Source organism: Rutilus rutilus (genome assembly GCF_951802725.1).
Source record: "Rutilus rutilus genome assembly, chromosome: 7".
NCBI lineage: Eukaryota > Metazoa > Chordata > Actinopteri > Cypriniformes > Leuciscidae > Rutilus > Rutilus rutilus.
In genome coordinates, this window is record NC_140221.1 from 41,490,353 (window position 1) to 41,512,547 (window position 22,195).

At 36.0% G+C, this 22,195-nt stretch overlaps 2 protein-coding genes across 5 annotated transcripts in view; one reads left to right on the plus strand and one right to left on the minus strand.

Moving 5' to 3' along the window:
* Positions 1-3,602, plus strand: part of aifm3 (AIF family member 3) — a 37,885-nt gene extending 34,283 nt beyond the window's left edge. For all 4 annotated transcript variants that reach the window (XM_084415329.1, XM_084415331.1, XM_084415330.1 and 1 more), the window contains 6 exons: positions 224-300; positions 546-663; positions 767-865; positions 995-1,070; positions 2,784-2,888; positions 3,146-3,602. In XM_084415329.1, the coding sequence (XP_084271455.1) occupies positions 224-300; positions 546-663; positions 767-865; positions 995-1,070; positions 2,784-2,888; positions 3,146-3,188 (518 nt within the window). In that variant the 3' untranslated portion in view covers positions 3,189-3,602. The remainder of the gene's footprint in view (positions 1-223; positions 301-545; positions 664-766; positions 866-994; positions 1,071-2,783; positions 2,889-3,145) is intronic.
* Positions 3,603-4,803: 1,201 nt separating this feature from the next.
* LOC311294444 (uncharacterized protein) lies at positions 4,804-21,946 on the minus strand. Its single transcript, XM_084415332.1, has 12 exons — positions 21,787-21,946; positions 21,049-21,160; positions 20,506-20,599; positions 17,150-17,204; positions 13,790-13,930; positions 11,494-11,654; positions 11,033-11,131; positions 9,705-9,850; positions 9,438-9,609; positions 7,856-7,968; positions 7,199-7,286; positions 4,804-6,178 (listed from the first exon to the last, which is right to left on the minus strand). Exons 1-12 carry the CDS (start codon positions 21,899-21,901, stop codon positions 6,125-6,127), a joined length of 1,350 nt encoding a protein of 449 aa, XP_084271458.1. The 5' UTR covers positions 21,902-21,946; the 3' UTR covers positions 4,804-6,124.
* Between the last annotated feature and the right edge of the window lie 249 nt (positions 21,947-22,195).

Here is a 22,195-nt window from a genome sequence, read left to right on the forward strand (position 1 = left end):
GCTGATTTAATGCATAAACATTTCGTATTATTATCAATTTTGAATATATATATATATATATATATATATATATATATATATATATATATATATACGTATATATATTTTTGTTTTTACAATTATTGCCCACCCAGGAAAACATAAATAACACATTATAAATAACACATTACTTTAAAAAATACTTGTTTGTGTCAGGGTCCTGATTATAAGTGTGTGTGTTTAGGCTCGGGTCCAGCCACAGCATTCCTGAAGCAGAGCGGAGTGCACATGGACTCCAAAGGATTCATCCCAGTCAATAAGGTTCAGTCATTCTGCAATACTGCATGTCACTGTATGTACTGTACATCTCTTACTGCGTTATAACACACACTATCATCTGTTACCAAACTGTCTGTTTCTGCAAGCTGTGCTAATCCTCCCATACTTATTTCTACTGTATCAGTGATAAATAGTTGTTTTAGTGCGATGACCTACATGATTACATGATAATGAGTCAAAGGACAATGTCATAATAGTGTGTAAACTTACACCTTTAACCCTTTCAGACCATGCAGACGAACATCGATGGGGTCTTCGCTGGGGGTGACGTGGTAACGTTTCCTCTAGCTCTACGCAGCAATAAGAAGGTGAACATTCCCCACTGGCAGATGGCTCATGTGCACGGTACGACCTGTAGCCCGTTGGGATGTGCTTATGTCAAATAATGTTTAATTCATTCAGCCATAATGAGAACGAGATTTTGACATTTTTCCATCTTCCACTGCAGGTCGAGTGGCTGCCCTAAGCATGATGGGAAAGGCCTCAGATATTAAAACGGTGCCTTATTTCTGGACAGCCATGTTTGGGAAAAGCATACGATATGCCGGTAAGGACAAACTTCTAGCACTGAAAATACACTTGATGAAGAACACTCTAGACTCAGTGAACGTTTGACGTAGTTTCAGCGTCAGCGCTCCCTTGATGCATCTCAAGTGCTTTAAATCTTGTTGTCAAGGTTATGGAGAAGGCTTTGATGATGTCGTCATCCAGGGAGATTTGGATGAGCTGAAATTTGTGGCATTCTACACAAAGTGAGTTTATTTGATCTTTATTAAATCATTAAGGGCAAGATTTACTGAACAGGGCAAATTAGCATGAACGCAACTCCATAAAAGCGCTAATGGGAGTGGAAAGTTCTGAGCGTGATCTACTGACGACGCGCAAAATAAAGACCACAGACGCAGCCGGATCATTTCCATAACGACCAACACAATCTACCAAGAGCAAATTAGAGTCTGGTTTCAGACATGCTTTTTTGGGGCATTAAATAATGGCACAAATACCAGTAAAATTGACGAGCACAAACCTTAAGTCACCTTGCGTGATTCATTTAAATACTCTTCTCCTATACATTTTGCATCTGAAAGGGAAACTCCTACAAATGCATTTGCAATAACGTCAGCCGCAAAATTAACCCTGTTCACGTTTTTTCTTCACTGCGTGTCTTTAGTAAATCCTGACAGTAGTTTTTTAACGCCAAAAGAGGGTTTGTGCTGGTGCAAGCTGTCAGTAAATCTGGCCCTAAACTTATTATTATTATGTACTAGATTTTTTTTATTTCATGACAATACTATTATTGTATTAATTCATTTCTTTATTGGATTGTTAAAATTTATAATTTAATAAAATTATTATCTTGACACTGTTTTGACTCTCGAATTGTTACCTCTTGATTTTGTTATGTCACTGAAAAATCAATAAACAAATGTAATAAATAAATAAATAAATTATTATTATTATTATTAATATTTGATTTAATTATGAAATTATATAAACAACTAAAGTTTTATATTTGTATATTTTTATAAATTATTATTATTTATAATAATAACAACGATAATAATAATAATTTGTGGCATTCTATACAAAGTAAGTGCATTTGATCAAGGCATTTATCATTATTAATGACAGCTGTAAGACATTAGTCATTCTGATATTCATTGATGCAACTGATCAGAAAACATGACTTTAATACCTTACACACTAGTTTTGCACAGAAAGCATTATTGATTCGTTATACTGTATTTATCTTGCATTTCAAGTCACACTAAACTTCTAAAAATGAGTGGCGGGGACTAAATCATTTGTAATTTCTGTTATTAGTTTTGGATATTGCTCACTATGTTAATTAGCACAAAGATAATGAGTTTATGATTTTTCTAGACATAATCTGCACGATTTACATAATCTACAATCTTAACTGCATTCTTATTTTCTAAAATCGATTCATGTATATTTATATCACAGATGAAAGAAACGGATCAGGAAAATAGCACGATTATACTTGTTTTTTTCTCTCACAAAAATACTAAGCAGAACAACTGTGTTCAACATTGATAATAATGATAATCATAAAAAAAAATGTCTCTTGAGCAGCAAATCATCATGTTAGAATGATTTCTGAAGGATCATGTGACACTGAAGACTGGAGTAATGATGCTGAAAATTCAGCTTTGCAAAACGGGACTAAATTACATGTTAAAATATATTCAAATAGAATAGTTATTTTAATTTGTAATAATATATTTTACAATATTACTGTTTTTACTGTATTTTTTATCAAATAAATTCAGCCTTGGTGCATAAGATACTTCTTTCCAAAACATACTTTTTTTTTTTTTTTTTATGTTTTCAAACTTTTGACAGGAACGTTATTCATTTCTATGAAACTATATTGTTGTTGTTATATTGAGTGTTCAGCTGCTGAAGCTCAGTGCTCTGTGTTTAATCCACCGTGATTACAGGAGTGAGGAGGTGGTAGCCGTGGCCAGTATGAACTACGACCCCATTGTGTCACGGGTTGCCGAAGTCTTTCGCTCTGGAAAGACGATTAGGAAACGTGACGTGGAGTAAGTACATTTTCTAGTTTCACAGAAAACACTGACTATAGATGTACTAAGGTTTAAACATGACACGGCAACGTATAGACATGAAATCTGGCACTTTTCCTTTCTTATTTTACATTTATCTCATTTACCAAAAATGTTTTTTTGAGTAGTTTTAAGTTTAGGTAATGATAACCCTGACACAAACTCAAACTCATTTGATCATTCTCAGCTAGAAAAGACAGTATTTAAAAATCTGCTTTGTATTATTTTCTCTGCAGGACAGGAGACATGTCATGGCTGATAGACAAAGGCTCACAGTGAGAACGTGCACATTGTGTGTTTTCCTTGCCAAACTCGGACGATCTCCTGTACCAGATGTAGTCTGTAGTGCTGCAGCTGCAGTTGGTTAAGTGGGACACTACATGGGAGACGTGTGCTGTCCTAAAGCGAGCACCTGGGCCGTGCCGAGGACGTCGTCCCCGTGAGGTGGAACCTCTCCAGGCCTGGATTCATTCACAGCGCTAACAAATGAGCCATACCTGGTTTTTACCCTCTGTACTAGACAGGACAGCTCTCTCTCTCACTCTCTTTCGCGGATTGGTCGACTCGGGCCTCTCTGCTTTTGCATGAAGCATCTGCCTGTACACAGTGTTCACAGGAGAGCCGTTAAGGGGAATTATCATATTTTATTTTGTACGTGCGACTTTGTATATAGCTGTTACCAGAAGAAACGTTAAAAAAAATAAAAAAATAAGACTGCACTTTTTCTACCGAACCTCTGCTACTGATTAGCCTGGCTACGGGATGTTTGGCTCTCATCGAAATATGCAGCCCCATGCAGCTTCGCTCGCGGCAGTTTGTAGATGTAGAGAGAGCAGATGCATGATAATTCATATGCATAGGGCATTCGTTTTCATTAAGAATTTCCCAAAGGATTTTAACGTGGGATTATTATTCAGGGAAGGTAACAAGGTCCATATGTCAATGAATATAAATCACATCATATGATACCATATATCGCAATTTACATGGTAATTGGGAGAATATCACAAAACCATAATAAAAAGATATATATAAATAGCTTAAAAGAAAAGGAAGTCTATTTTAAGACCTTTATATATATTTTTTGCATTGTGACATTTTCACAATGTCATTAAAATGTAAATATATATATAATTAATAAATAAAACATACTGTTTTACACATTTCAGTATTTTTAATTATTTCAGTAATGAGAATTTAGAGGGGGATATATATATATATATATAGCACACTTCCCCCCACATTCTCATTACTGAAATGTTTAATTTATTACTATTATAACATTGATTTTTTTTTTTTTTGTGACTTTTCTCTTTCAGTCATTTTCTTTACACATTTCAAAATATAACATGATTTAGCGATGAACTATGACCTGGACATGTTATTGACAGACTTCATCGATCTTTTATTCAACGCTCCCAGCCATGAAGCATTTCAAGTTCAGATGTCTTGTAGAATGTCCATGGAAATATAAAGCGATGCAGTCATTTTGAATGTTCTGACTGAAGCATGAGCGCGTGCAGCAGGACTGGCCTGAAACACTCGCTGACCTTTAACGATGACAATATACCTCTTGCTCATGGGAACTGTGGTTGCCCTGGTAGTTAATTGCACAAGACGACAAATATTTAAATCTATAACTTTATCTATAGAAATGCTCGTATTATAAAAGTCGAGGCCTGTATTTTTTTGACTAATCGTAAAATGATTTATTGATGACAGACTGATTGATTGATTTGTTGATTGTATTTTTAGATATGTGCGCAATAATAACGAATGCTTTTCTTGTAGCTCTGACCTCCTATAGCTTTTCTTTGGTACTAACTCAGGGATCGGAGGTTTCAGTCATATGGGACAGGTTCTGGTGGAATACAAAATGATGAATAAATTTGTTGCTATAACATTTTATTGTGCTTTTTGTTCTTTCAAATATACTTACACAAGCAAGCTATTTATTACAAGACAGTGGAAATACAAAGCGTTGAGTCAATTAAAGAAGTTTTTTTTTGTAAGACGGTTAAAAAAATCAGCATAGCTAAAAAAACATTTTAAAACATAAATTTAAATGTTGAATTTAAAATTATATCCATTTGTAAAAGCACTGTGAAAACATTAAGAAATATGAGTATTATTGCAGCCCTAAGAAAGGCGTTTTTGCAGTGCTGAGGTAAAGGCATTTTCTTTTAAAAGTCATGGAAGTGCTATGGTTTCTTAAAGGGATAGTTCACCCAAAAATGAAAATGTTGTCATAATTTACTTTCAGTTTATGGTCCCCATTGACTTCCATTGTTTGTTTTTTTCCATACTACGGTAGTCAATGGGGTCCGTTTACCCATATTCTTCAAAATATCTTTTGTGTTCAACAGAAGAAAGAAATTCCTACAGGTCTGGAACACCTTGATGGTGAGTAAATGTCGACAGAACTATCCCTTTAAATTGACATTTTCTTAAATTTACATTTAAAAAGCTGAAATTTGTGATTTCACCCTGTATATATGGACGGTTAAAAAAAAAAAAAAAGGATCTCAGTCATTATCCATCTTCAAAACCAGCTAGTCCAAAAATGGTTTGACTGATGCAAGTTCATGGTATTCATAAAACAATTCCCTAAAAAATAGCTACAATTTTAACATCTGTAGGCGGGCATCACTTCAAACCCCTGATAACCACTACAAAACAACATATATAAACCACATAAAATACACAGACAAACATGAACATGCAACAATACATTCACAGTTTCTTCTGTGGCTGCTGGGAGAAATTCTTCTGTTACATCATATCAAAAGTAGAAATGTCACTTTATAAACACCGAGTAGAGAGAATATAAGGTGGGCATGGCAAGCGTACCTTTGGTTTCTCCCACAGGGCACCTGGAGATCAAAAGAAGGCTAATGTCTCATGATAATTGGCGTTTCTGGAGTCATTATATGCTGATAATAAACAGTTCTAGGTCTGATGATAAAAAAATGCTTCAAATAGAAATACTAGCTGGTGTAAGAGAATACTGAGGTCATGTTTGTATGTCACATTTTGTTCAACACTTCACATTTAACGAAAAGGCACCTATTTGTTTTTTTATGATACAACAATGAAACTGCATCAGTATTTTAACACACACACACACACACACACACACACACACACACGGATGTGCTTTATATGAATTATTCTGACGACTCTGATGTGACCAACAGCTGTCATTCCGGCTTCCTTCAGAAATCATATTCTGCAGCACACTGACGAAGATACTCCTCGTACAGTTTCCGCTAAAACAAAGATGACAAATATTACGAGATTAGAAGAAGATAAACATCATCTGCAATCCTTCTAAAGGGATACATTACAAATGCAGGCTGTTTTTATGTGATACTCTCACATCCTTGCTGAAAAACCAGCATAGTCTAGTGGTCAGCTGGTCTGGTCTAGTGGTTTCAGGGGGGTTTTAGGCACTTGTCAGCTGGTCATTGTAACAACATTTTATATATATATATATTTTTTTTAATCATATTTAATGTATAGGTCAAAATTTGTTCCAAAATTTTCATAGGAACATTTTAATACATGAAAAGTGCAAATGAAAAAGAGTGTGGAATCGAGCTGCAATAAATCAAGAATTAATAAAAAAAAAAAAAAGATTTGCAACTGAAGTTCAAATCAGAGACACTATTTATTAAAACACACTCGTGTTGAAAAGTTTGAGGTTGGTAAGATTTTACGATGCCTTGTAAATAAGTCTCTTATGTTCACCGAGGCTGCATTTAGTTGATCGAAATACAGGAAAAAAATATTATGAAATATTATTACAAATTAAAATAACTGTTCTATCTGAATATATTTTCAAATGTCACATGATCCTTCAGAAATCATTCTAATATGCTGTTTTGATGCTCAAGAAACATTTCTTATTAATCAATGTTGAAAACAGTTTTGTGCTTAATATTTTTGTGAAAACATTTTTTTCAGGATTCTCTGATGAGTAGAAAGTTCAAAAGAACTGCTTTTATTTAAAATAGAGATTTGTAACATTACACATGCCTTTACCATCACTTTTGATCAATTTAATGCATCCTTGTGGAATAAAAATAACAGTATGGTAATTATCAACACAAGGAAGGATTATGAGACTACTGTATGGCTATATAAATAGTGTAATAATGATATTCACAGTGGTGAATATTGAATACATCACCTAACCCTACTGGGGAGATCAACAAACCACTTCAGGTTGGATTAAGCTGATTTGTTGAACATTGAAACATCGATAGCAAAGCTAATGTATGTCGTACCTTCTTGGATTTGAGGACGTCCTGGATGTAATCACTGCACTCCGCCAGTTTCTTCTTCTCTCTCTTAGTAAGCGTCTTGCTGCCCTGACTGAAGGAGATCAGAGCATTCATTAAACTCATGAGGTGACCATTACAAAAACGGGATTCAGAAGTCCTGCATACGTCACCAGAGAGAAGTCTGTCGTTTTCACCGAAAGATCCAGTTGACTAAACATTATGAGGTCAAAAAAAGTTTTTAAAAATGAAACATATGAATTGATCACAATAAGATCTATAATATGCAAGTTGACATCTTGAAAACAAAGTTGGTCATTTTGCATTTTTTTAACCAATAGTATATTTTTGCATTGAAAGTGAAAGTGGAGAAAAGGATGTTAAAAACTTCATTTGTTGCACCAGAAAAAAAGTCAAGTTAAACGCATTGCATTGTGGGATATGTTCTTTGCATGCTGTATGCTCTGTTGTATAATAAGGTATCTGGCTATTCAATATCTACAGAAAAATTGCACACTGTTGAGTAAACAGTAATGTTAGTATGATATTCCAAAATAGCCAAAGGATAAAGCGCCAAATACTGTAAATAAATATAAATGATAAAAGAGTTACGGTGCCCCCTAGTGACAACAAAAGGAAACGATTAGAGACAGGTTTGCTCACCGTGCAAAATATTTGGCCAGAAAGAACATGAAGTAGCACAGAGCACCGAAGGTGAGCACAAACCACATCTGCCAGTCTTCAGGAATCCAGTCCCACAGATACACCACTATTCCCTATTAAAACACAAGCACACACACACAAACAGAAGAAAAATCAATTCAACCAAAAATGACAATTCTCTCATCATTTACTCACCCTCATGCCATCCCAGATGAACATGACTTTCTTCAGTTAAACACATACTAAGATTTTTAGGAAAATAATCAATCTCTGAGTGAAGGGGCGGAGCTCGGTTCACGTTTGATGAATCAATGTCTTCTGAAGCCAAACGATAGGTTTATGTAAGAAAACAACAATTTAAACATTTAAAGCGGCCCCACCGCATAACAGTGAAAACAAGGAATGACGAGTCAATGGCAGGGAAGCGTTGTCTCATAAATGACAGGAAATTCAGTCAATGGCAGGGAAGGGGTTAATAAAATTAGTGTTTTTCTTACACACATCAATCGTTGTGCTTCAGAGGACATTGATTCGTCCAGTGGGGTTGTATGGTGTAAGGCCCGCTATATTGGTCCAATTGCCGGTTCGCCAATACACGGGGAAGGTATCACGTGTTCTGTCCTCACTCATGCAAAGTATTGGTTGGTTAAATTTGTAATACATTGATCATATGCATTTACTCGTTACTTCATCTGACTCCATAAATGAAAGGTTTTAATAACATCTGTGCCTCACTAAAAGTGAGCGAATGTATGACTATTCCTTTTAACCATTAAATGAACAATGTCAAAATCAGTTAGAATCATCACATGTAACAATTTAATATTTCAGATATCAGAGATCAATTCCACAATCAATTCAAATATCTAGAACATGGTTATACATTGGTTACACCAAATAATCTTACCCAGCTTGTACGGGAGAGAGAGAGAGAGCGAGAGAGAGAGCGAGAGAGAGAGAGAGAGACAGACCACCTATTCCATTCCTGTCCAGCCAAGAAGAGCCCAGAGAACACCTTCTTTTATCCTGTTTGACCAGGTGACATGGGGGATGGGGGCGACCACCCTCAAATGCAGGTGACATGGGGGATGGGGGAGACCACCCTCAAATGGCTCTGAACCAGTTTTCTCTAAACTTCTATAAACCTTATTACCTTTTATTTTATCTATCTGGATATGAGATATCTGTACCACTCACTTTGAGACATTTTGACATTTCAAATGACACCAAAAACATAACAGTCAATGATAAACATTCACATTAAACCATGTTCTTGTGTGAGTTCCTAGTTGTTTTCCGAGAGGAAGTGAGGCCGCATGGGGGAGGTGCATAGACCGGGCCTCGACCAGTATTTTCAGTCTTACAATGGATTATCGTCACGCTCGCTGTGTGTGGTTTTTCAGCGTCAAATGAGTGGCACTTATTCAGTGACATTATATGGACTATTATTTTTCTGTTTGTGTTTATCAGAAGAAAGAAAGTCATATACATCAGGGATGGCATGAGGCGGAAAGCATTTTCATTTTTGGGTGTACTATCCCTTTAAACAAAATTCCAGAAAAACACAAAAATGAGTACATACTGTGGAAAAGTAGAGCATTTTAGCCAACCCCTCTCCTACAAGAGTGTCCAGTTCCTCTGGAGCGAAAGTGCTGATGATGAAGCTGAGGATGAAGAGCGATGGAAGGAAGATTCCCAGAACTGCGCACAGGAATGAATTAAAACGATTGCTTCTATTACAGCTCGCATTCACCCTGAGGGAAAGACAAATCCATGCGAAGCTGATAAATATTAGATTACATATATGAGTCATGGTATAGAACAGATGACGTGATGGATGGATGTGTACCGGTCCTGCTCCAGTGTATGGTTGATAGTAGAGATGACCAGGTTACAGTCTTTCTCCAGCTGGTCAAGTGTTTTCTGCACTGCCTGGTTTATGCTCTTCTCAATGGTCTCACACACCTCATCAATCTGGTTGATGCATCTGCTGGGCTGCACACACAAACCAAAATCAATTTAAATCATTTTATATTCACTTTATATCAACAATCTATACTAGCAGTGTCATGTGCAATTGCATAGTAAAGCAATAGGCTATAAGAGGCTGTGCTATATTACCACATGTGAGCTGAGGGGTGTTATAAAAGTCCTAAACAAACAATTGATATAGTAATATAGCTATTTATCATAACTATAGGACGTTTACAGTTGCCAAGCAATGTTACAACCAACATTTTGCAAGAGCTGAATTAATGGAGTGATGAAGCAGTTTGCTGTCATTACCAACAAAGCCGCACGTGGATGCATTTTGCCGTTATGAGTATTGATATAGAAACGAATCATTTTGAGGATATGAACAGCTCATAACAGAATATCAGAGTTATTTTGTGATTACAGTAATTTTGTCATTTTTTCATTTATCCTAGGTAAACTGACTGATATCGCAGACCAAATATACACCAGCATTTAAAAGTTTAGGGGTCATTTGGGGATTTTTTTATGCTTTTGGAACATTTGATCAAAATTACAATAATAACGGTAATACTGTGAAATATTATTACAACTCATTTCTATTTGAATATATTTTCAAATGTAATTTATTCCTGTGATGCAAAACTGAATTGTCAGCATCATTACTCCAGTCTTCAGTGTCACATGATCCTTCAGAAATCATCCTGATTCTGATTTGCTGCTCAAGAAACATTTCTGATTATTATCAATGTTGAAAACAGTTGTGCTGCTTAATATTTTTTATATTCATTCTTTTTCATGAAAAGAAAGTTCAAAAGAACCGCGTTTATCTGATATTGAAATCTTTTGTAACATAAAGGTCTTTAGTGTCAATTTAATGCATTCTTGCTGAATATAAATATTAACGGGACTGAAAACTTTTGAACAGCAGTGCATTATAAGCGGCCTGAAATCTTAGCTAGACCACTTAGTAAGAAATCTTAATAGAATCAGCCAATTTTATCTTTGTAGCTTTAAGACAAGTGTCTAATTCTGTTTAAGAGTCTCTGTTAACAGTAAATGCTGCAGAGAGACATACATCCATTTCCTCTGACACAGCAGTGCATCATGGGGAGGCTTCCATTGCTCATGTCTGATTCCAGTTCTAGGAGGGAAACCATAGACATTTAACCAACATGGCAATCTGTTACCATCATTTCTTACTTTTTGAGGGTTGGGGATGTATATCGTGGGCATTTCAAAGCCACATTTGTTGAGTCCAGGTCTCCTGCACAGCTCTTGGACAATCTGCATCATCACTCGCTGTGGGAATAAAAACAACACCATGTATAAGTGTATAACTGACGGAGACATTTGACCTTAAGATGAGTTCATGTTGAATAGAAACTCCCAGAAGATTAGATTTGTAAAGTCAACATGACATTTGAAATCACCTTATTTACTTTATTAATACATCGTCCTGTAAAATCAAATCCCATTCTACATTTTATTGCAGACATAAATATATCAGATTCCTGAAGTAAAACAGGTTTGAATGTTCATATTGACTTTAAGGGCAGTGAAGGCACACACACACACACACACACACACACACACACACACACACACACACACACACACACACACACACACACACACACACACACACACACACACACACACACCTGTCTGTCCGTTTCTCGTCCAACCTCGTCAGCTTTGCTCAGGTAAAAGCGCAGTTTGTCTCCACACTTCTCACTCAGCTTCTCAACGATGTTCAGTGTACGCTTGCACAACGCCTGTCCCATCGGGTCGAAGAACACGAAGACGAGGTCTGCCTGCTCACCTGGATACACACAGATATGTGAAATTACATTCAAATAAAAGTTGTGTGATTTAACTTAAAACCACACTCAAATGCATTAGGAAACAGAAATGCCACTGACATATTGTCTCATCAGCTTAAAAAAGATAATCAATCTTAAAAGGTTTGACAAATTTGCCTTCCAATGTTGACATTTCCTTCTGAAACAGGATGTTGGGTTGGGACATATCCAAGGGCTTGTCCTTTTTTTGAAATAGCCAATAAGCTTTAATTTAAGCCACAAGCCTGGAAGCAGGATTTGCTACTTGCTACAATATATAATTGCCACAATCCAATTTACTACATCAATATTTATTGGTCCATTGTCTTGTACGAGAAAGACTGTACACTTTAAAATCTCTTGACTTAAATCATCTTAACGATGCTCTAGTATACTTGATTCTGATTGGTCAATCGTCCAATGTGTATATCCACAGTTTTTTGTCAAACACTAGTGTGAATTTATAATCATTTATATCCTATTATTATATAATATTAACTTGTATTTATTTCATTTTTAGTTTTAACATTTTTAGTCAACTTAATTTATTTCAGTTTGAATTTGCATGTAGGGGAGAGTGGGGTGAGTTGTGCCAGTTTTTACTCAAAGTGACTTTAAAGTGAGGCCATGGCAGTAATGCCTTCAACTTAAGGATGTACATATATTTCAGGATGTGGTGCATCCCTGAGAACAATAACTTTGGATCTGAAATAAATTGTTTCAGAAATATAGCTCTTGGGAAAAAAGTGGTCTCATGGCACAACTTGCCCCTGGTGCGGGGGAAGTTGTGCCTTTGGGGGAATACATTGGGGGTAAATTGTGCCAGTGATTTCTGAAGTAAAACAGAACATTTTAATGTTATGAACCGTAATGCTATATGAAAGCAAGATAAATTCAATACACAATTACTCATTTAAGGTTTATTTAGATATTGTCACCCTGGAATACCATAGCATGCGTTTTTCCTACTATGGTCAATTGCATAGGGATTTTGTATTGAACATAACTCTGGATCACAGTGTCATAGAGACAAGGGGCGGGCTCATTTTACTCAGACGACCAATCAGTCTCTCAGGATCATTGTGAAGCTATCAAGCTATGCCCTAGCAACCATTTAGAGCACCATAGCAACACAATATATGATATTTGTGAATTTCAGGCAAAAAGGCTTTGGCAATAGATGCCTGTTGACATAGCGCTGTCAATTATGTAACATATAAGAATAAAGTGACTAGGCTAATTTCTAAACATCCTATCGTGACATAGGCCACTTAAAAACGGAATAAAACTTCTCTTTAATAACATAGTGCAAACTCAAAACTGAAATCAGTGTTAGCTAAATTAAACAAATAGCAGGCAGGCCTAAGTCAAACAATGATGAGGCATGCCCATCTCCTCACTTCTCAAGATTATCCCCTGTGAGTATGTAGGTCTAGGTGGTCTGGATCTGGCACAACTTAACCCAGGCCCTTTGGCACAAATCACCCCAGACCCACAAGTTTGAAAAACTAGCATGATCCAGCAGTTAAGAGCTAACATCATGCTAACTGTATAGACTCATTGTGTAGACTACTAAAGCACTAAAACATGTGTGAAATGTTTTCAAACTTGTCTATAATTGTTCAGACACTACAATCAAAAAACCTTAATCATAGAAATTTTACTTTGAAAGGGAAAAAACAGTTTTTTGCACTAAAATGTGCTTAACTCTCATGCCATGTGTCTTTCTTCTTTGGAGGACGAGTAAAAGTGATTGCTTTTCAAAATGATGTGGTCACATGACCAATTTCTTCTATGGTTTTCCAGAAACAAGGGTGGAACTACTTCCCCCCCCCCTGGCACAAATCACCCCACTCTCCCCTACCCTTTTTAAGTTGAAATTTTCCCATCTAATATTTTTATTTAGATTTATATTAACAAAGATGATTTTTAATAGTTTTAGTTAACATTATCAACTCAATAGTGCATTGTCTAAAAGCCCAAAAATATTTAAAGAAGTTCCTCTTAACAGAAAAAATGGCCCGGCTCGTTAAAAGAGCAAAACCACCAAGAAAATTCCTTTTTAAAGAAGGCTATAGAAGACAAAATTGTCCAAAACGATGAGACACAGCCTTACCAAAAGAGGTGATGGCATTGTTGACATCAAAAGGGTACACCATATCTCCATCCACCAACCCTGGAGTGTCCACAAACGTCACCAGGCTGAATTTCTTCTGCTTGGAGGTGGAAATCTCAGCGCTCAGGTAATCCGTGACACCTACAATATACAACTGCAGGCGTTTATAAAACTGCGCTGGAATTAGAAACGTTTATGGATTCATCATGTGGATTTTATGAGTAACAATCTGCGCAGTTGTTTCAAAACTACATTTCAATAAATAAATAAAACATGGTGATGAATTCTTATTGACTCATTGCCCTTCAAATCTGATTCGTCCCACTTTCCTGATCACGGCCTCTCTGGTGGTCTGTTGTAATGGTTACCCACAACAGCTCTTCAACTGGCAGCTTTAAGGTACAGCCACATAAAGCTAGCCAGTGAAGAACGACTGTGAAGCAACGCCAGCCGGCCAATACTTCAAAAGCATGTACAGTAACAACATGCTCACATTTTCTAAAGATTGCAACTGGTGCTTCACTGTGCAAAAGTCATTGCCACAATGGTTACTTACATGTTCTGAATGATTTTAGCACGTTCTACGTAATTGCTAAGGTTTTAGGTGGTTTCAACTAAAAAATATTCAGTTTTTTTTGTCATCAGGCAGGTGAAAACCAACCATAGGTTATTTAGAAAAAGTAACATCACACCTGATATCCTTGAATCTGCATAGAAACTACATCATGTCTCATTATGCTACCTTCACAACACATCTGCGGTTCACACTGAAGCTCTTTATAGTGGCCGCAGGTGTGCAGGATCTCGCACAAACCCCATTTGTTCCGTCTCATCTACATTCACCAAAGGTGCACCAACACACCCTCAAATCTGTCTGTCCATCTCTCTCTCGCTCTCGACTGCTTTCTCTTTCCTATTACAGAAAATACATCGATTTTAAACGTGTGCAGTAAGACCTGCAGGAATTCTCTGGTCAAACGGTAGGTCACAGAGACTTAATGTTTCTTCTAAACTTCCTAAAATACACAAATGTTTCCAGACAGTAAGACTACAAAGATATAAAATGGATGTAGATGATAAAGTGTATGATTTCTCTTTCCTTATGAGTATTCAAAAGTATGAGTTCAGCAAGATTTTTAAAAGAAGTCTCTTCGGATCACCAAAAGCAGCATTTATTTTATGACAAATAAATAGTTATATTGTGAATTATTATAACAATTTAAAATAACATTTTTAATTTTATATCTATTTTTAAATGTATTTTAAAGTATAATTGATTATTGTAATGGCTATATTGAATTTTCAGGCTGAAGAGAAATATAAATTAATAGACACAAACGAGACCATTACTTACATACAGAAAGAGTATTAAACTATACAATTAATGTGGATGTTTCTAGATAATTGAGCTTTTAATGAGAACTTGATGATAAATAATTGAATTCACACTGAAATGCTCACCAAGGCTACATTTATTTGTTTAAAACTTCAGTAAAAACTGTAATATTGCGGAAATATTATTTGTTTGTTATTTTTAAATGTTTTAAAATGAAATTCATTCCTGTGATGCAAAGCTGAGTTTTCAGCATCATTACTCCAATCTTCAGTGTCACATGATCCTTCAGAAATCATTCTAATATTCTGATTTGCTGCTCAAGAAGCATTTCTTATTATCAATGTTGAAAACAGCTTAATATTTTGCTGCTGCTGCTTAATATTTTTGTGTAAACCATGATCATTTTTTTCCAGGATTCTTCATATGTCCTTACTGTCACTTTTGATCAATTTAATGCTGAATAAAAGCATTAATTTCTTGAAATCTTGCTGACCCCAAACTTTCATTCCACAGGCACTACGTAATTAAAATCAGATTTAGTCGTGTGCATGTGATATGCTCAATAATCACTCAGGGATCTTTTTTAAGGTGAAAAGGTAACTGAGAGATACGTCTCACTTTGCTGACACTGCTGCTGAAAGGTGCAAGGAGATACTGAGGGATCTAGTCCACTGGGGAAATGTCAAAGGTCAAGAAAGTGCAGCATCATCTCCAAACTGCAAAGCAGCACCACTGCGGAGAGACCCGAGCCATAATGATAGTATCAAACTTTTTGAGGTAGGACAAACCGGCCCAAACCACACCCAAACAATGCACCAATCGCAAATCTCATTAGCCTTTCCTACACAAAGCCACACCCTAACAACCACACGTTTGAAGCCAATCAAAACCTTCACTGCGACACCTTACGGAGGTTTTCAAGCGCACGAAAACTTGTTCATGCTCTTCAACTTGGCTAAAAACTTCAAACAAAGTAGAACGAGATTCATATAGACAAAAATAACCAGAAAATTGTGTTTTTTACTTTAAATAAAGTGCAATGTACATGAAAATGGAAGGATGCATGCATGTTTTACAAGTAGAACGCATCTCGTAATTATATCAGGCTCGTGATACAGTGTGTGAACGCCATTTTCATTTCACATATGTTCTGTGTAACAGTAATGTGGGAAGCCATTTCTCCCTCTGTATCCCACCAGTGCTGCACTATTGTCAATGTGAATGACTCATTCTGGTTCTCTGCACCAGGTGAACCCACACTGCCCACTGAAGGAAAACTGCACGATCACTGATGACCTCTGACACGCCCAAAGATCACTCACCTACACCGACGAAGACATCAGCTGGACTCTTACGTAAATGCACAGTGAAAAGCGTTAAGTCAGCAGAGTTTATCGAGGAGCATGTGAATGAGATGTGTTGCTATGTTTCGGATACAGCGCTGGCCGTACATACGCTCGCATGAGTCAGTGTGTGGTGTTAGTCATAGCTGTAAACTCTCCTGCCTCGACTACACATTTGCATCAACCTCAGTCTAATTTCGAAGCAATAAATGAGGGAAATAGCTTAAGAGGTGCTATAAACTACAAACATTTGAAGAGTAAATTGTGCTACCATGCGGCAATAATCAACACCTATGTTGTTATTTATTCACATTCGATACGCATGGAACAGACGAAATATTCCTATTCGTGTTATATGAATATTTTATGTACGCACAGAGAAATACAGGTGTGCAGGACTACAAAAATGAATTGCAATGTAAATCAAAATGATGAACAGGTAAATCAGAGCAACATACATCACCAGAAATCCCTAAAAATCACATGTAAAGGTGCTGAAATATTGAAATCAATGATATTGGATTTTGAGACGTTGATAAACGATGTTGCTTATGAATTATAACATCTCTACAATGCCGATTAAACCTAAACGTTCTGTTTAATATATTTAAATATACTGCACATGAATCTTTTGACAGCAGAGTTAAAGTTAAATATCAATCTGAGATTAGAATATCCTACCTTTGAACTCCAGTAGAGGTCTGAAATGTGGGTAGAGGTGTAGCGTTGCATTTCCCTGTAAGGAAGAGAAGCAAACATGTTGAGAAAGGAAAGATAAGACACATTTAAAGAGGAGTATGTGGTGTGAAGTCAGAAGCCAGGCCCACTGTAGGGAGGCTCCCTGCTCTCTCTCTCTCTCTCTCTCTCTCTCTCTCTCTCTGCAGGCTGGGTGATGATGGTGTGATGCTCTCGGACACACTGCAGCTCTCTTCCTGTTCTGCTGGTAGGCTCTTCCTGTAAAGAGCTGATAATGCTTTCATATCACTCCTTCACCGCGATTACATTACTCACGTTGAGGTCTTCTTCATAGAGACGGAGAAGGAAAGAGAGAGAGGGAGAGTCCTATACGCTAGGGAAAAAAGACGCTGTGTCTTTAAGACAACTCCTCTGCTTCCAGAAGAAGCGACTGACTGAGCTGTGATATTGTGTACGCTTTCACCACATGCACGCATGCACAATTTTTCTGCTTCCTTCTTAACACTGGATCCATAATCTGCATCCATCAGAAGAACACTGCATTGCTCATGGGTTGCTCTTTTATGGAGAACTAAGTTATATTTTAAGTATCTCAGATGTTTCTCCTACAGTTCCTAAAGAGAAATATAAATAGACACAACTGAGACCATTGCAGAAAAGCTATCAAATTAAAGGGATAGTTCACCAAAAATGAAAATTCTGTCATCATTTACACACCATTGAGTTTAATCTTTTGTTTCTCTGTTGAAAACAAAAGAAGATATTTTGTAGAATGTCGGTAACCAAACAGTTGCTGGTCCCCATTGACTTCCATAGTGTGAAAAAAAGAAAGAAGAAAATACTATGGAGGTCAATGGGGACCAGAAACTGTTTGGTTACCGACATTCTACAAAATATCTTCTTTTGTTTTCAACAGAGAAAAAACTCATACAGGTTTAAAACAACTGAATATAGTATTAATAAAAAAAAGCAAAAAACTTACTAACCCTATAACCTTTTAAACATTAGTGTATGTAAGATTATTTAAGCAGCTAACAGCTATATTTTCTCTCTAGGAGAAGAAATAGAGATATAAAGAGATCTTATTTGTTCTTGTTCATTTCTGTAGGTCTATCTTATGTTCTTTATTTAACTGGTACATCTGAGATGTTTGAACTGCGGATATCATTGCACACAAATGCAAGCCTTCACAGACGTCATCACACATCAGAACGTCAGTTATTAGTAAGCTCCAATGGAATTTACACCGGCAGAATTCCACAGAAAGCTTTACAGATTTCAACTCCTATGCCGGGATAATATTTTAGCTATTTTGATAATGCTACAATCAGCTACAAGTGAAGTGCAGCTTTGTTTGACGTATTTGACCATATTTCAATTAATTCTGAAGAATTTCCTCCTCAATTAGCTAAAAAAAAAAAAAAAAAAAAAAAATGAGATGGTGTCTGTATCTACTCACAATGACGTTTATTGGACTTGTGCCATTAGAGATGAAAATAGAGTGAGAACAGGAAATAATAGGGAACAGGATTGGGCAGGATTTTCTTGCTCTGATTTGAGGAGAAAACATGCTGAATTCTGTGGGATGGATTTAAACATGTCAAAATGTATCAAATTAATCTGAGCCTATGACACTATTATTGGTGGCTGAAAGCAAACAAACATTTCTTTAAAAATACTGTCTCTTTATAAGTACTAAAGCTTCGAAAACAGGTTCAGCTAATGTGTTTTCCTTGGATTGATCTCTTTGCAGCTTGGTTTTGGCAGCTGGTCTTAATGACAACAGTGTCGACATTTGACCCATGAGTCATTATTAATCGCCTCAGGCTGCGTCTGAAATCTTAGACTTGTTGCCTCGCTGCGCTATCAGGCAATGACTTTGCAGGCAGCGTTTGCCCATGAAGGCATCTTAAGAAACTGATTTCTGACAGTCTTCTGAGGCAGAGTAACGGATTAATGATCTACAGCAAAATAAAGAGAGCTTTGGTGATAACTCAGTGAATATTTCATTAGTACAATAGTACTTTCTCGCTAGAAATGACATTAGAAATGGAAAACGTTTGTCAAAAACGTACATTTACACACAAACTGACCAGCAACCGCAACTTTCAGACGCCATCTTTATTTTTGAGCTCAACAGTCACAGAATGGAACGCACAGGATGGTGGGATATCGAAGGCAGCGAAGGATAGGATACATCTATAATGCCTTAAAAAATCAGTCAGATGAAGGTAACTCAGGAGACGGGAAGTGATGCTAACATTGGATAAGTACGTGTCTTGAATTCCTCCTACCTTGGAATGTGTCCTCTGAACATTCCACAAATGCACTTCCACTATTCATCTGTTTCAGTCATGTGACTTTCCGCTCATCCGCCATATTTATGACCATCAGGAGGGCAAAGTAATGGCAGTGAATTCAAAAACTCACAAATAGAAGATGTGTGTATATATGAAGAGTTCAGATGCAAAAGCCTCTGAGTGCCATCTGAAATTTTCTTCTAGAATGTTCATTTTTATAAAGCTTGGATATTTAAGTTCAGTAATTTCACTTAAATGACAATTAATAGGTTATTTGCATTGCCATTTAAGTGAAATTATTGAACTTAAATATACAAGCTTTTGCATCTGAACTCTTCATATATATCCTCTGTATGTATGCATTATCTGTGCTCATCTGCTGGTATATGGAGATGGATTATGTATTAAATACATATAAATGTCCTTGAATGTTAGATTTGGTCAGGTATGCAAGGGTTATTATCGTCAACTAAAACTAAAACTATTTAAAACATTTCTGTTACTTAAAAAAAAGCTGAAATAAAATAAAATATAAGTATTAAAGAAAATAATAAATGCTGCCTTGGCAATAAACTGAAATAAATAAATTAAAACTAACACTGAAACTGAAATAAAAAATAAATTAAACCTAAATAGCAATATAAAAAATAACAAAGTAACAAAAAGCACATAATGAACTGACTAAATATGAAACTAAAATTTACACAAATATTAAAAATATACAAATTCAAAATATTAATTAAAAAAAATAAAATAAGAAAAATAACACTGCTAACTTGAATTCTGTAAAAAAAATATTCTGAAACCTAATGTGGATCAAATCCAATGATCAGTATTTTTTCTTTTCATCTCTGTTCATGTGTTTTTATATTCACTGCCATTACTTTGCCCCGCTGTTGATCTTACATATGAGCGAAGCGGACTATATCGGATAAATATCTGCGCTAATAATCAAATGCAAACAATATTTGCTACATACAGGGTTTTTTTAGCAGCTTTCTCGCAATAATCAAATTTCTGGTGAGCTGTAGATGTACTTACTGTTAGTGACTCTCGTTTTCTTCCACTGGTTATAAACGTAAAGCCTTGAGTCTCTATGGCCACACCTGTCTTCTGTATGTGCTCCTCCACATACCTGAAAGATAGTCATCCCCTTTTTATTAATATTTTTATCCCCATTTACATATATTTTATTAAACCTCTTTTTATAAAAGTTTTATTTCTAGACCTTTTATGTCCTAGTCACGTAAAGTAATACAATCTTAAAACGACTGCATTTCTATAATGATTGTGCATTTTTCTAGTTTCTACGCCGAGCTCTAAAATATTTTATCCGGTAGAAATTGTGAGTAAAACATATTTTTTAAATCCTTATCTTTAATAATAATCCTTTTAATACTATTTTTGTGGACAATGAAGTCAAAAAGGTAGAGAACCACTGTCTTAATGTTGAGATATAACGAAGAGGAAAAGAAAATGTGATTCTCAATAAAAAAAATATGCGTGTCTGTTTAATCTTTAAAATGACCTCCAGATCATTTTGGGATATAAGATGTTTTTGATGTGAGAGGTGTGATTGATTACCAGTTAATGAAGGAGCTTTTTCCGGCAGAATGGTTTCCCATGATCATAACTATAATCTTTTTCCGAGGAGGTAACAGTCTCACTCCCAAACTCTCTGCCATTTTCACCAATCCTGTCAAACACATTCAGACAAAAAGGGCTTCGTTATCAGCAAATGATTGCTTCTCAACAACAATTTAAAGATGCAAAGAGGGTAATACTATAATACTTCTCATAGTATTAACTTCAATTACATCTATCTATCTATCTACACACACACACACACACACACACACACATGTGGGAGTGTTTAATAAACATGCACCTGTATACTGTAAATACTGTAAGGTATATGCCAGTAAAAGACCTTTCAGTTTCGATTAACTTGAAGATCTTGTATAATCACCGATTTACATGTACTGTACTATTACTGTACTGTACTGTACTGTACTATGGACCCATAATCTGCAGTACCGTGACAAGCAGAGACAACTGGTCAAAATCCGGTGAGCTGTGCCTACATAGTCATGGCATTTATCATGTAAAGTCCGAAACTGTCTAGGTTGGCAGTTGACTGTATTTAGACACCGCCTTCTGAATGAATGGCACAGTATAAATATAACTAACAATATTACATATCTCGGACGATGAACTTTCAAGATGATTTGCACCTTACTGTGTTTCATATGGTTTTAGATCATATCAAAGACAAAAGAGCAACATCATGTGTTTACATATAAATGTGTACTCGTTACTTACCGTTCTCGTTGTCGATATATAAAGTGTGACATTCTTTTAGTATTCTTTCACTCGGTGTTGTAATGGTTGACTCCAGAGGATTTGCAACAGCTCGTGGCTTCTTACAGCCTGACATATTGGAAAGCGGGTAGGACTGATTTTCAACGGCAACAAACGCGGGGGAACCAAAATAATGTCGGACACATGTAGAAGACGTCAGAACTGCAAAGCTTTGGCGCCCTCTAACGGAGGTGAAAATTGAGTTGCACAAATCAGCTGATACCAGACTGTAAAAAAATAGGCTAATACTAAATAAAAATAAGTAATATAGCAAATATTGAATAGTTTTAACGTAGTATTTAAAAAAAAAAAAAAAAGGAATTTAAGCGAAATACCATACTAGACCTACATTAAAGAAATATATACAGGT

What these genes read in the sequence shown, in the direction of transcription:
- LOC311294444 (XM_084415332.1), bottom strand. Translation starts at nt 21,901, where the DNA reads ATGTCAGGCTGTAAGAAGCCACGAGCTGTTGCAAATCCTCTGGAGTCA. An exon ending in GACGAGAAACGGACAGACAG is followed by an intron (nt 11,132 to 11,493) that starts GTGTGTGTGTGT and finishes TTATTCCCACAG; the next exon opens with CGAGTGATGATGCAGATTGT. An exon ending in AAATGCTCTACTTTTCCACA is followed by an intron (nt 7,969 to 9,437) that starts GTATGTACTCAT and finishes GTGTTTTAATAG; the next exon opens with GGAATAGTGGTGTATCTGTG.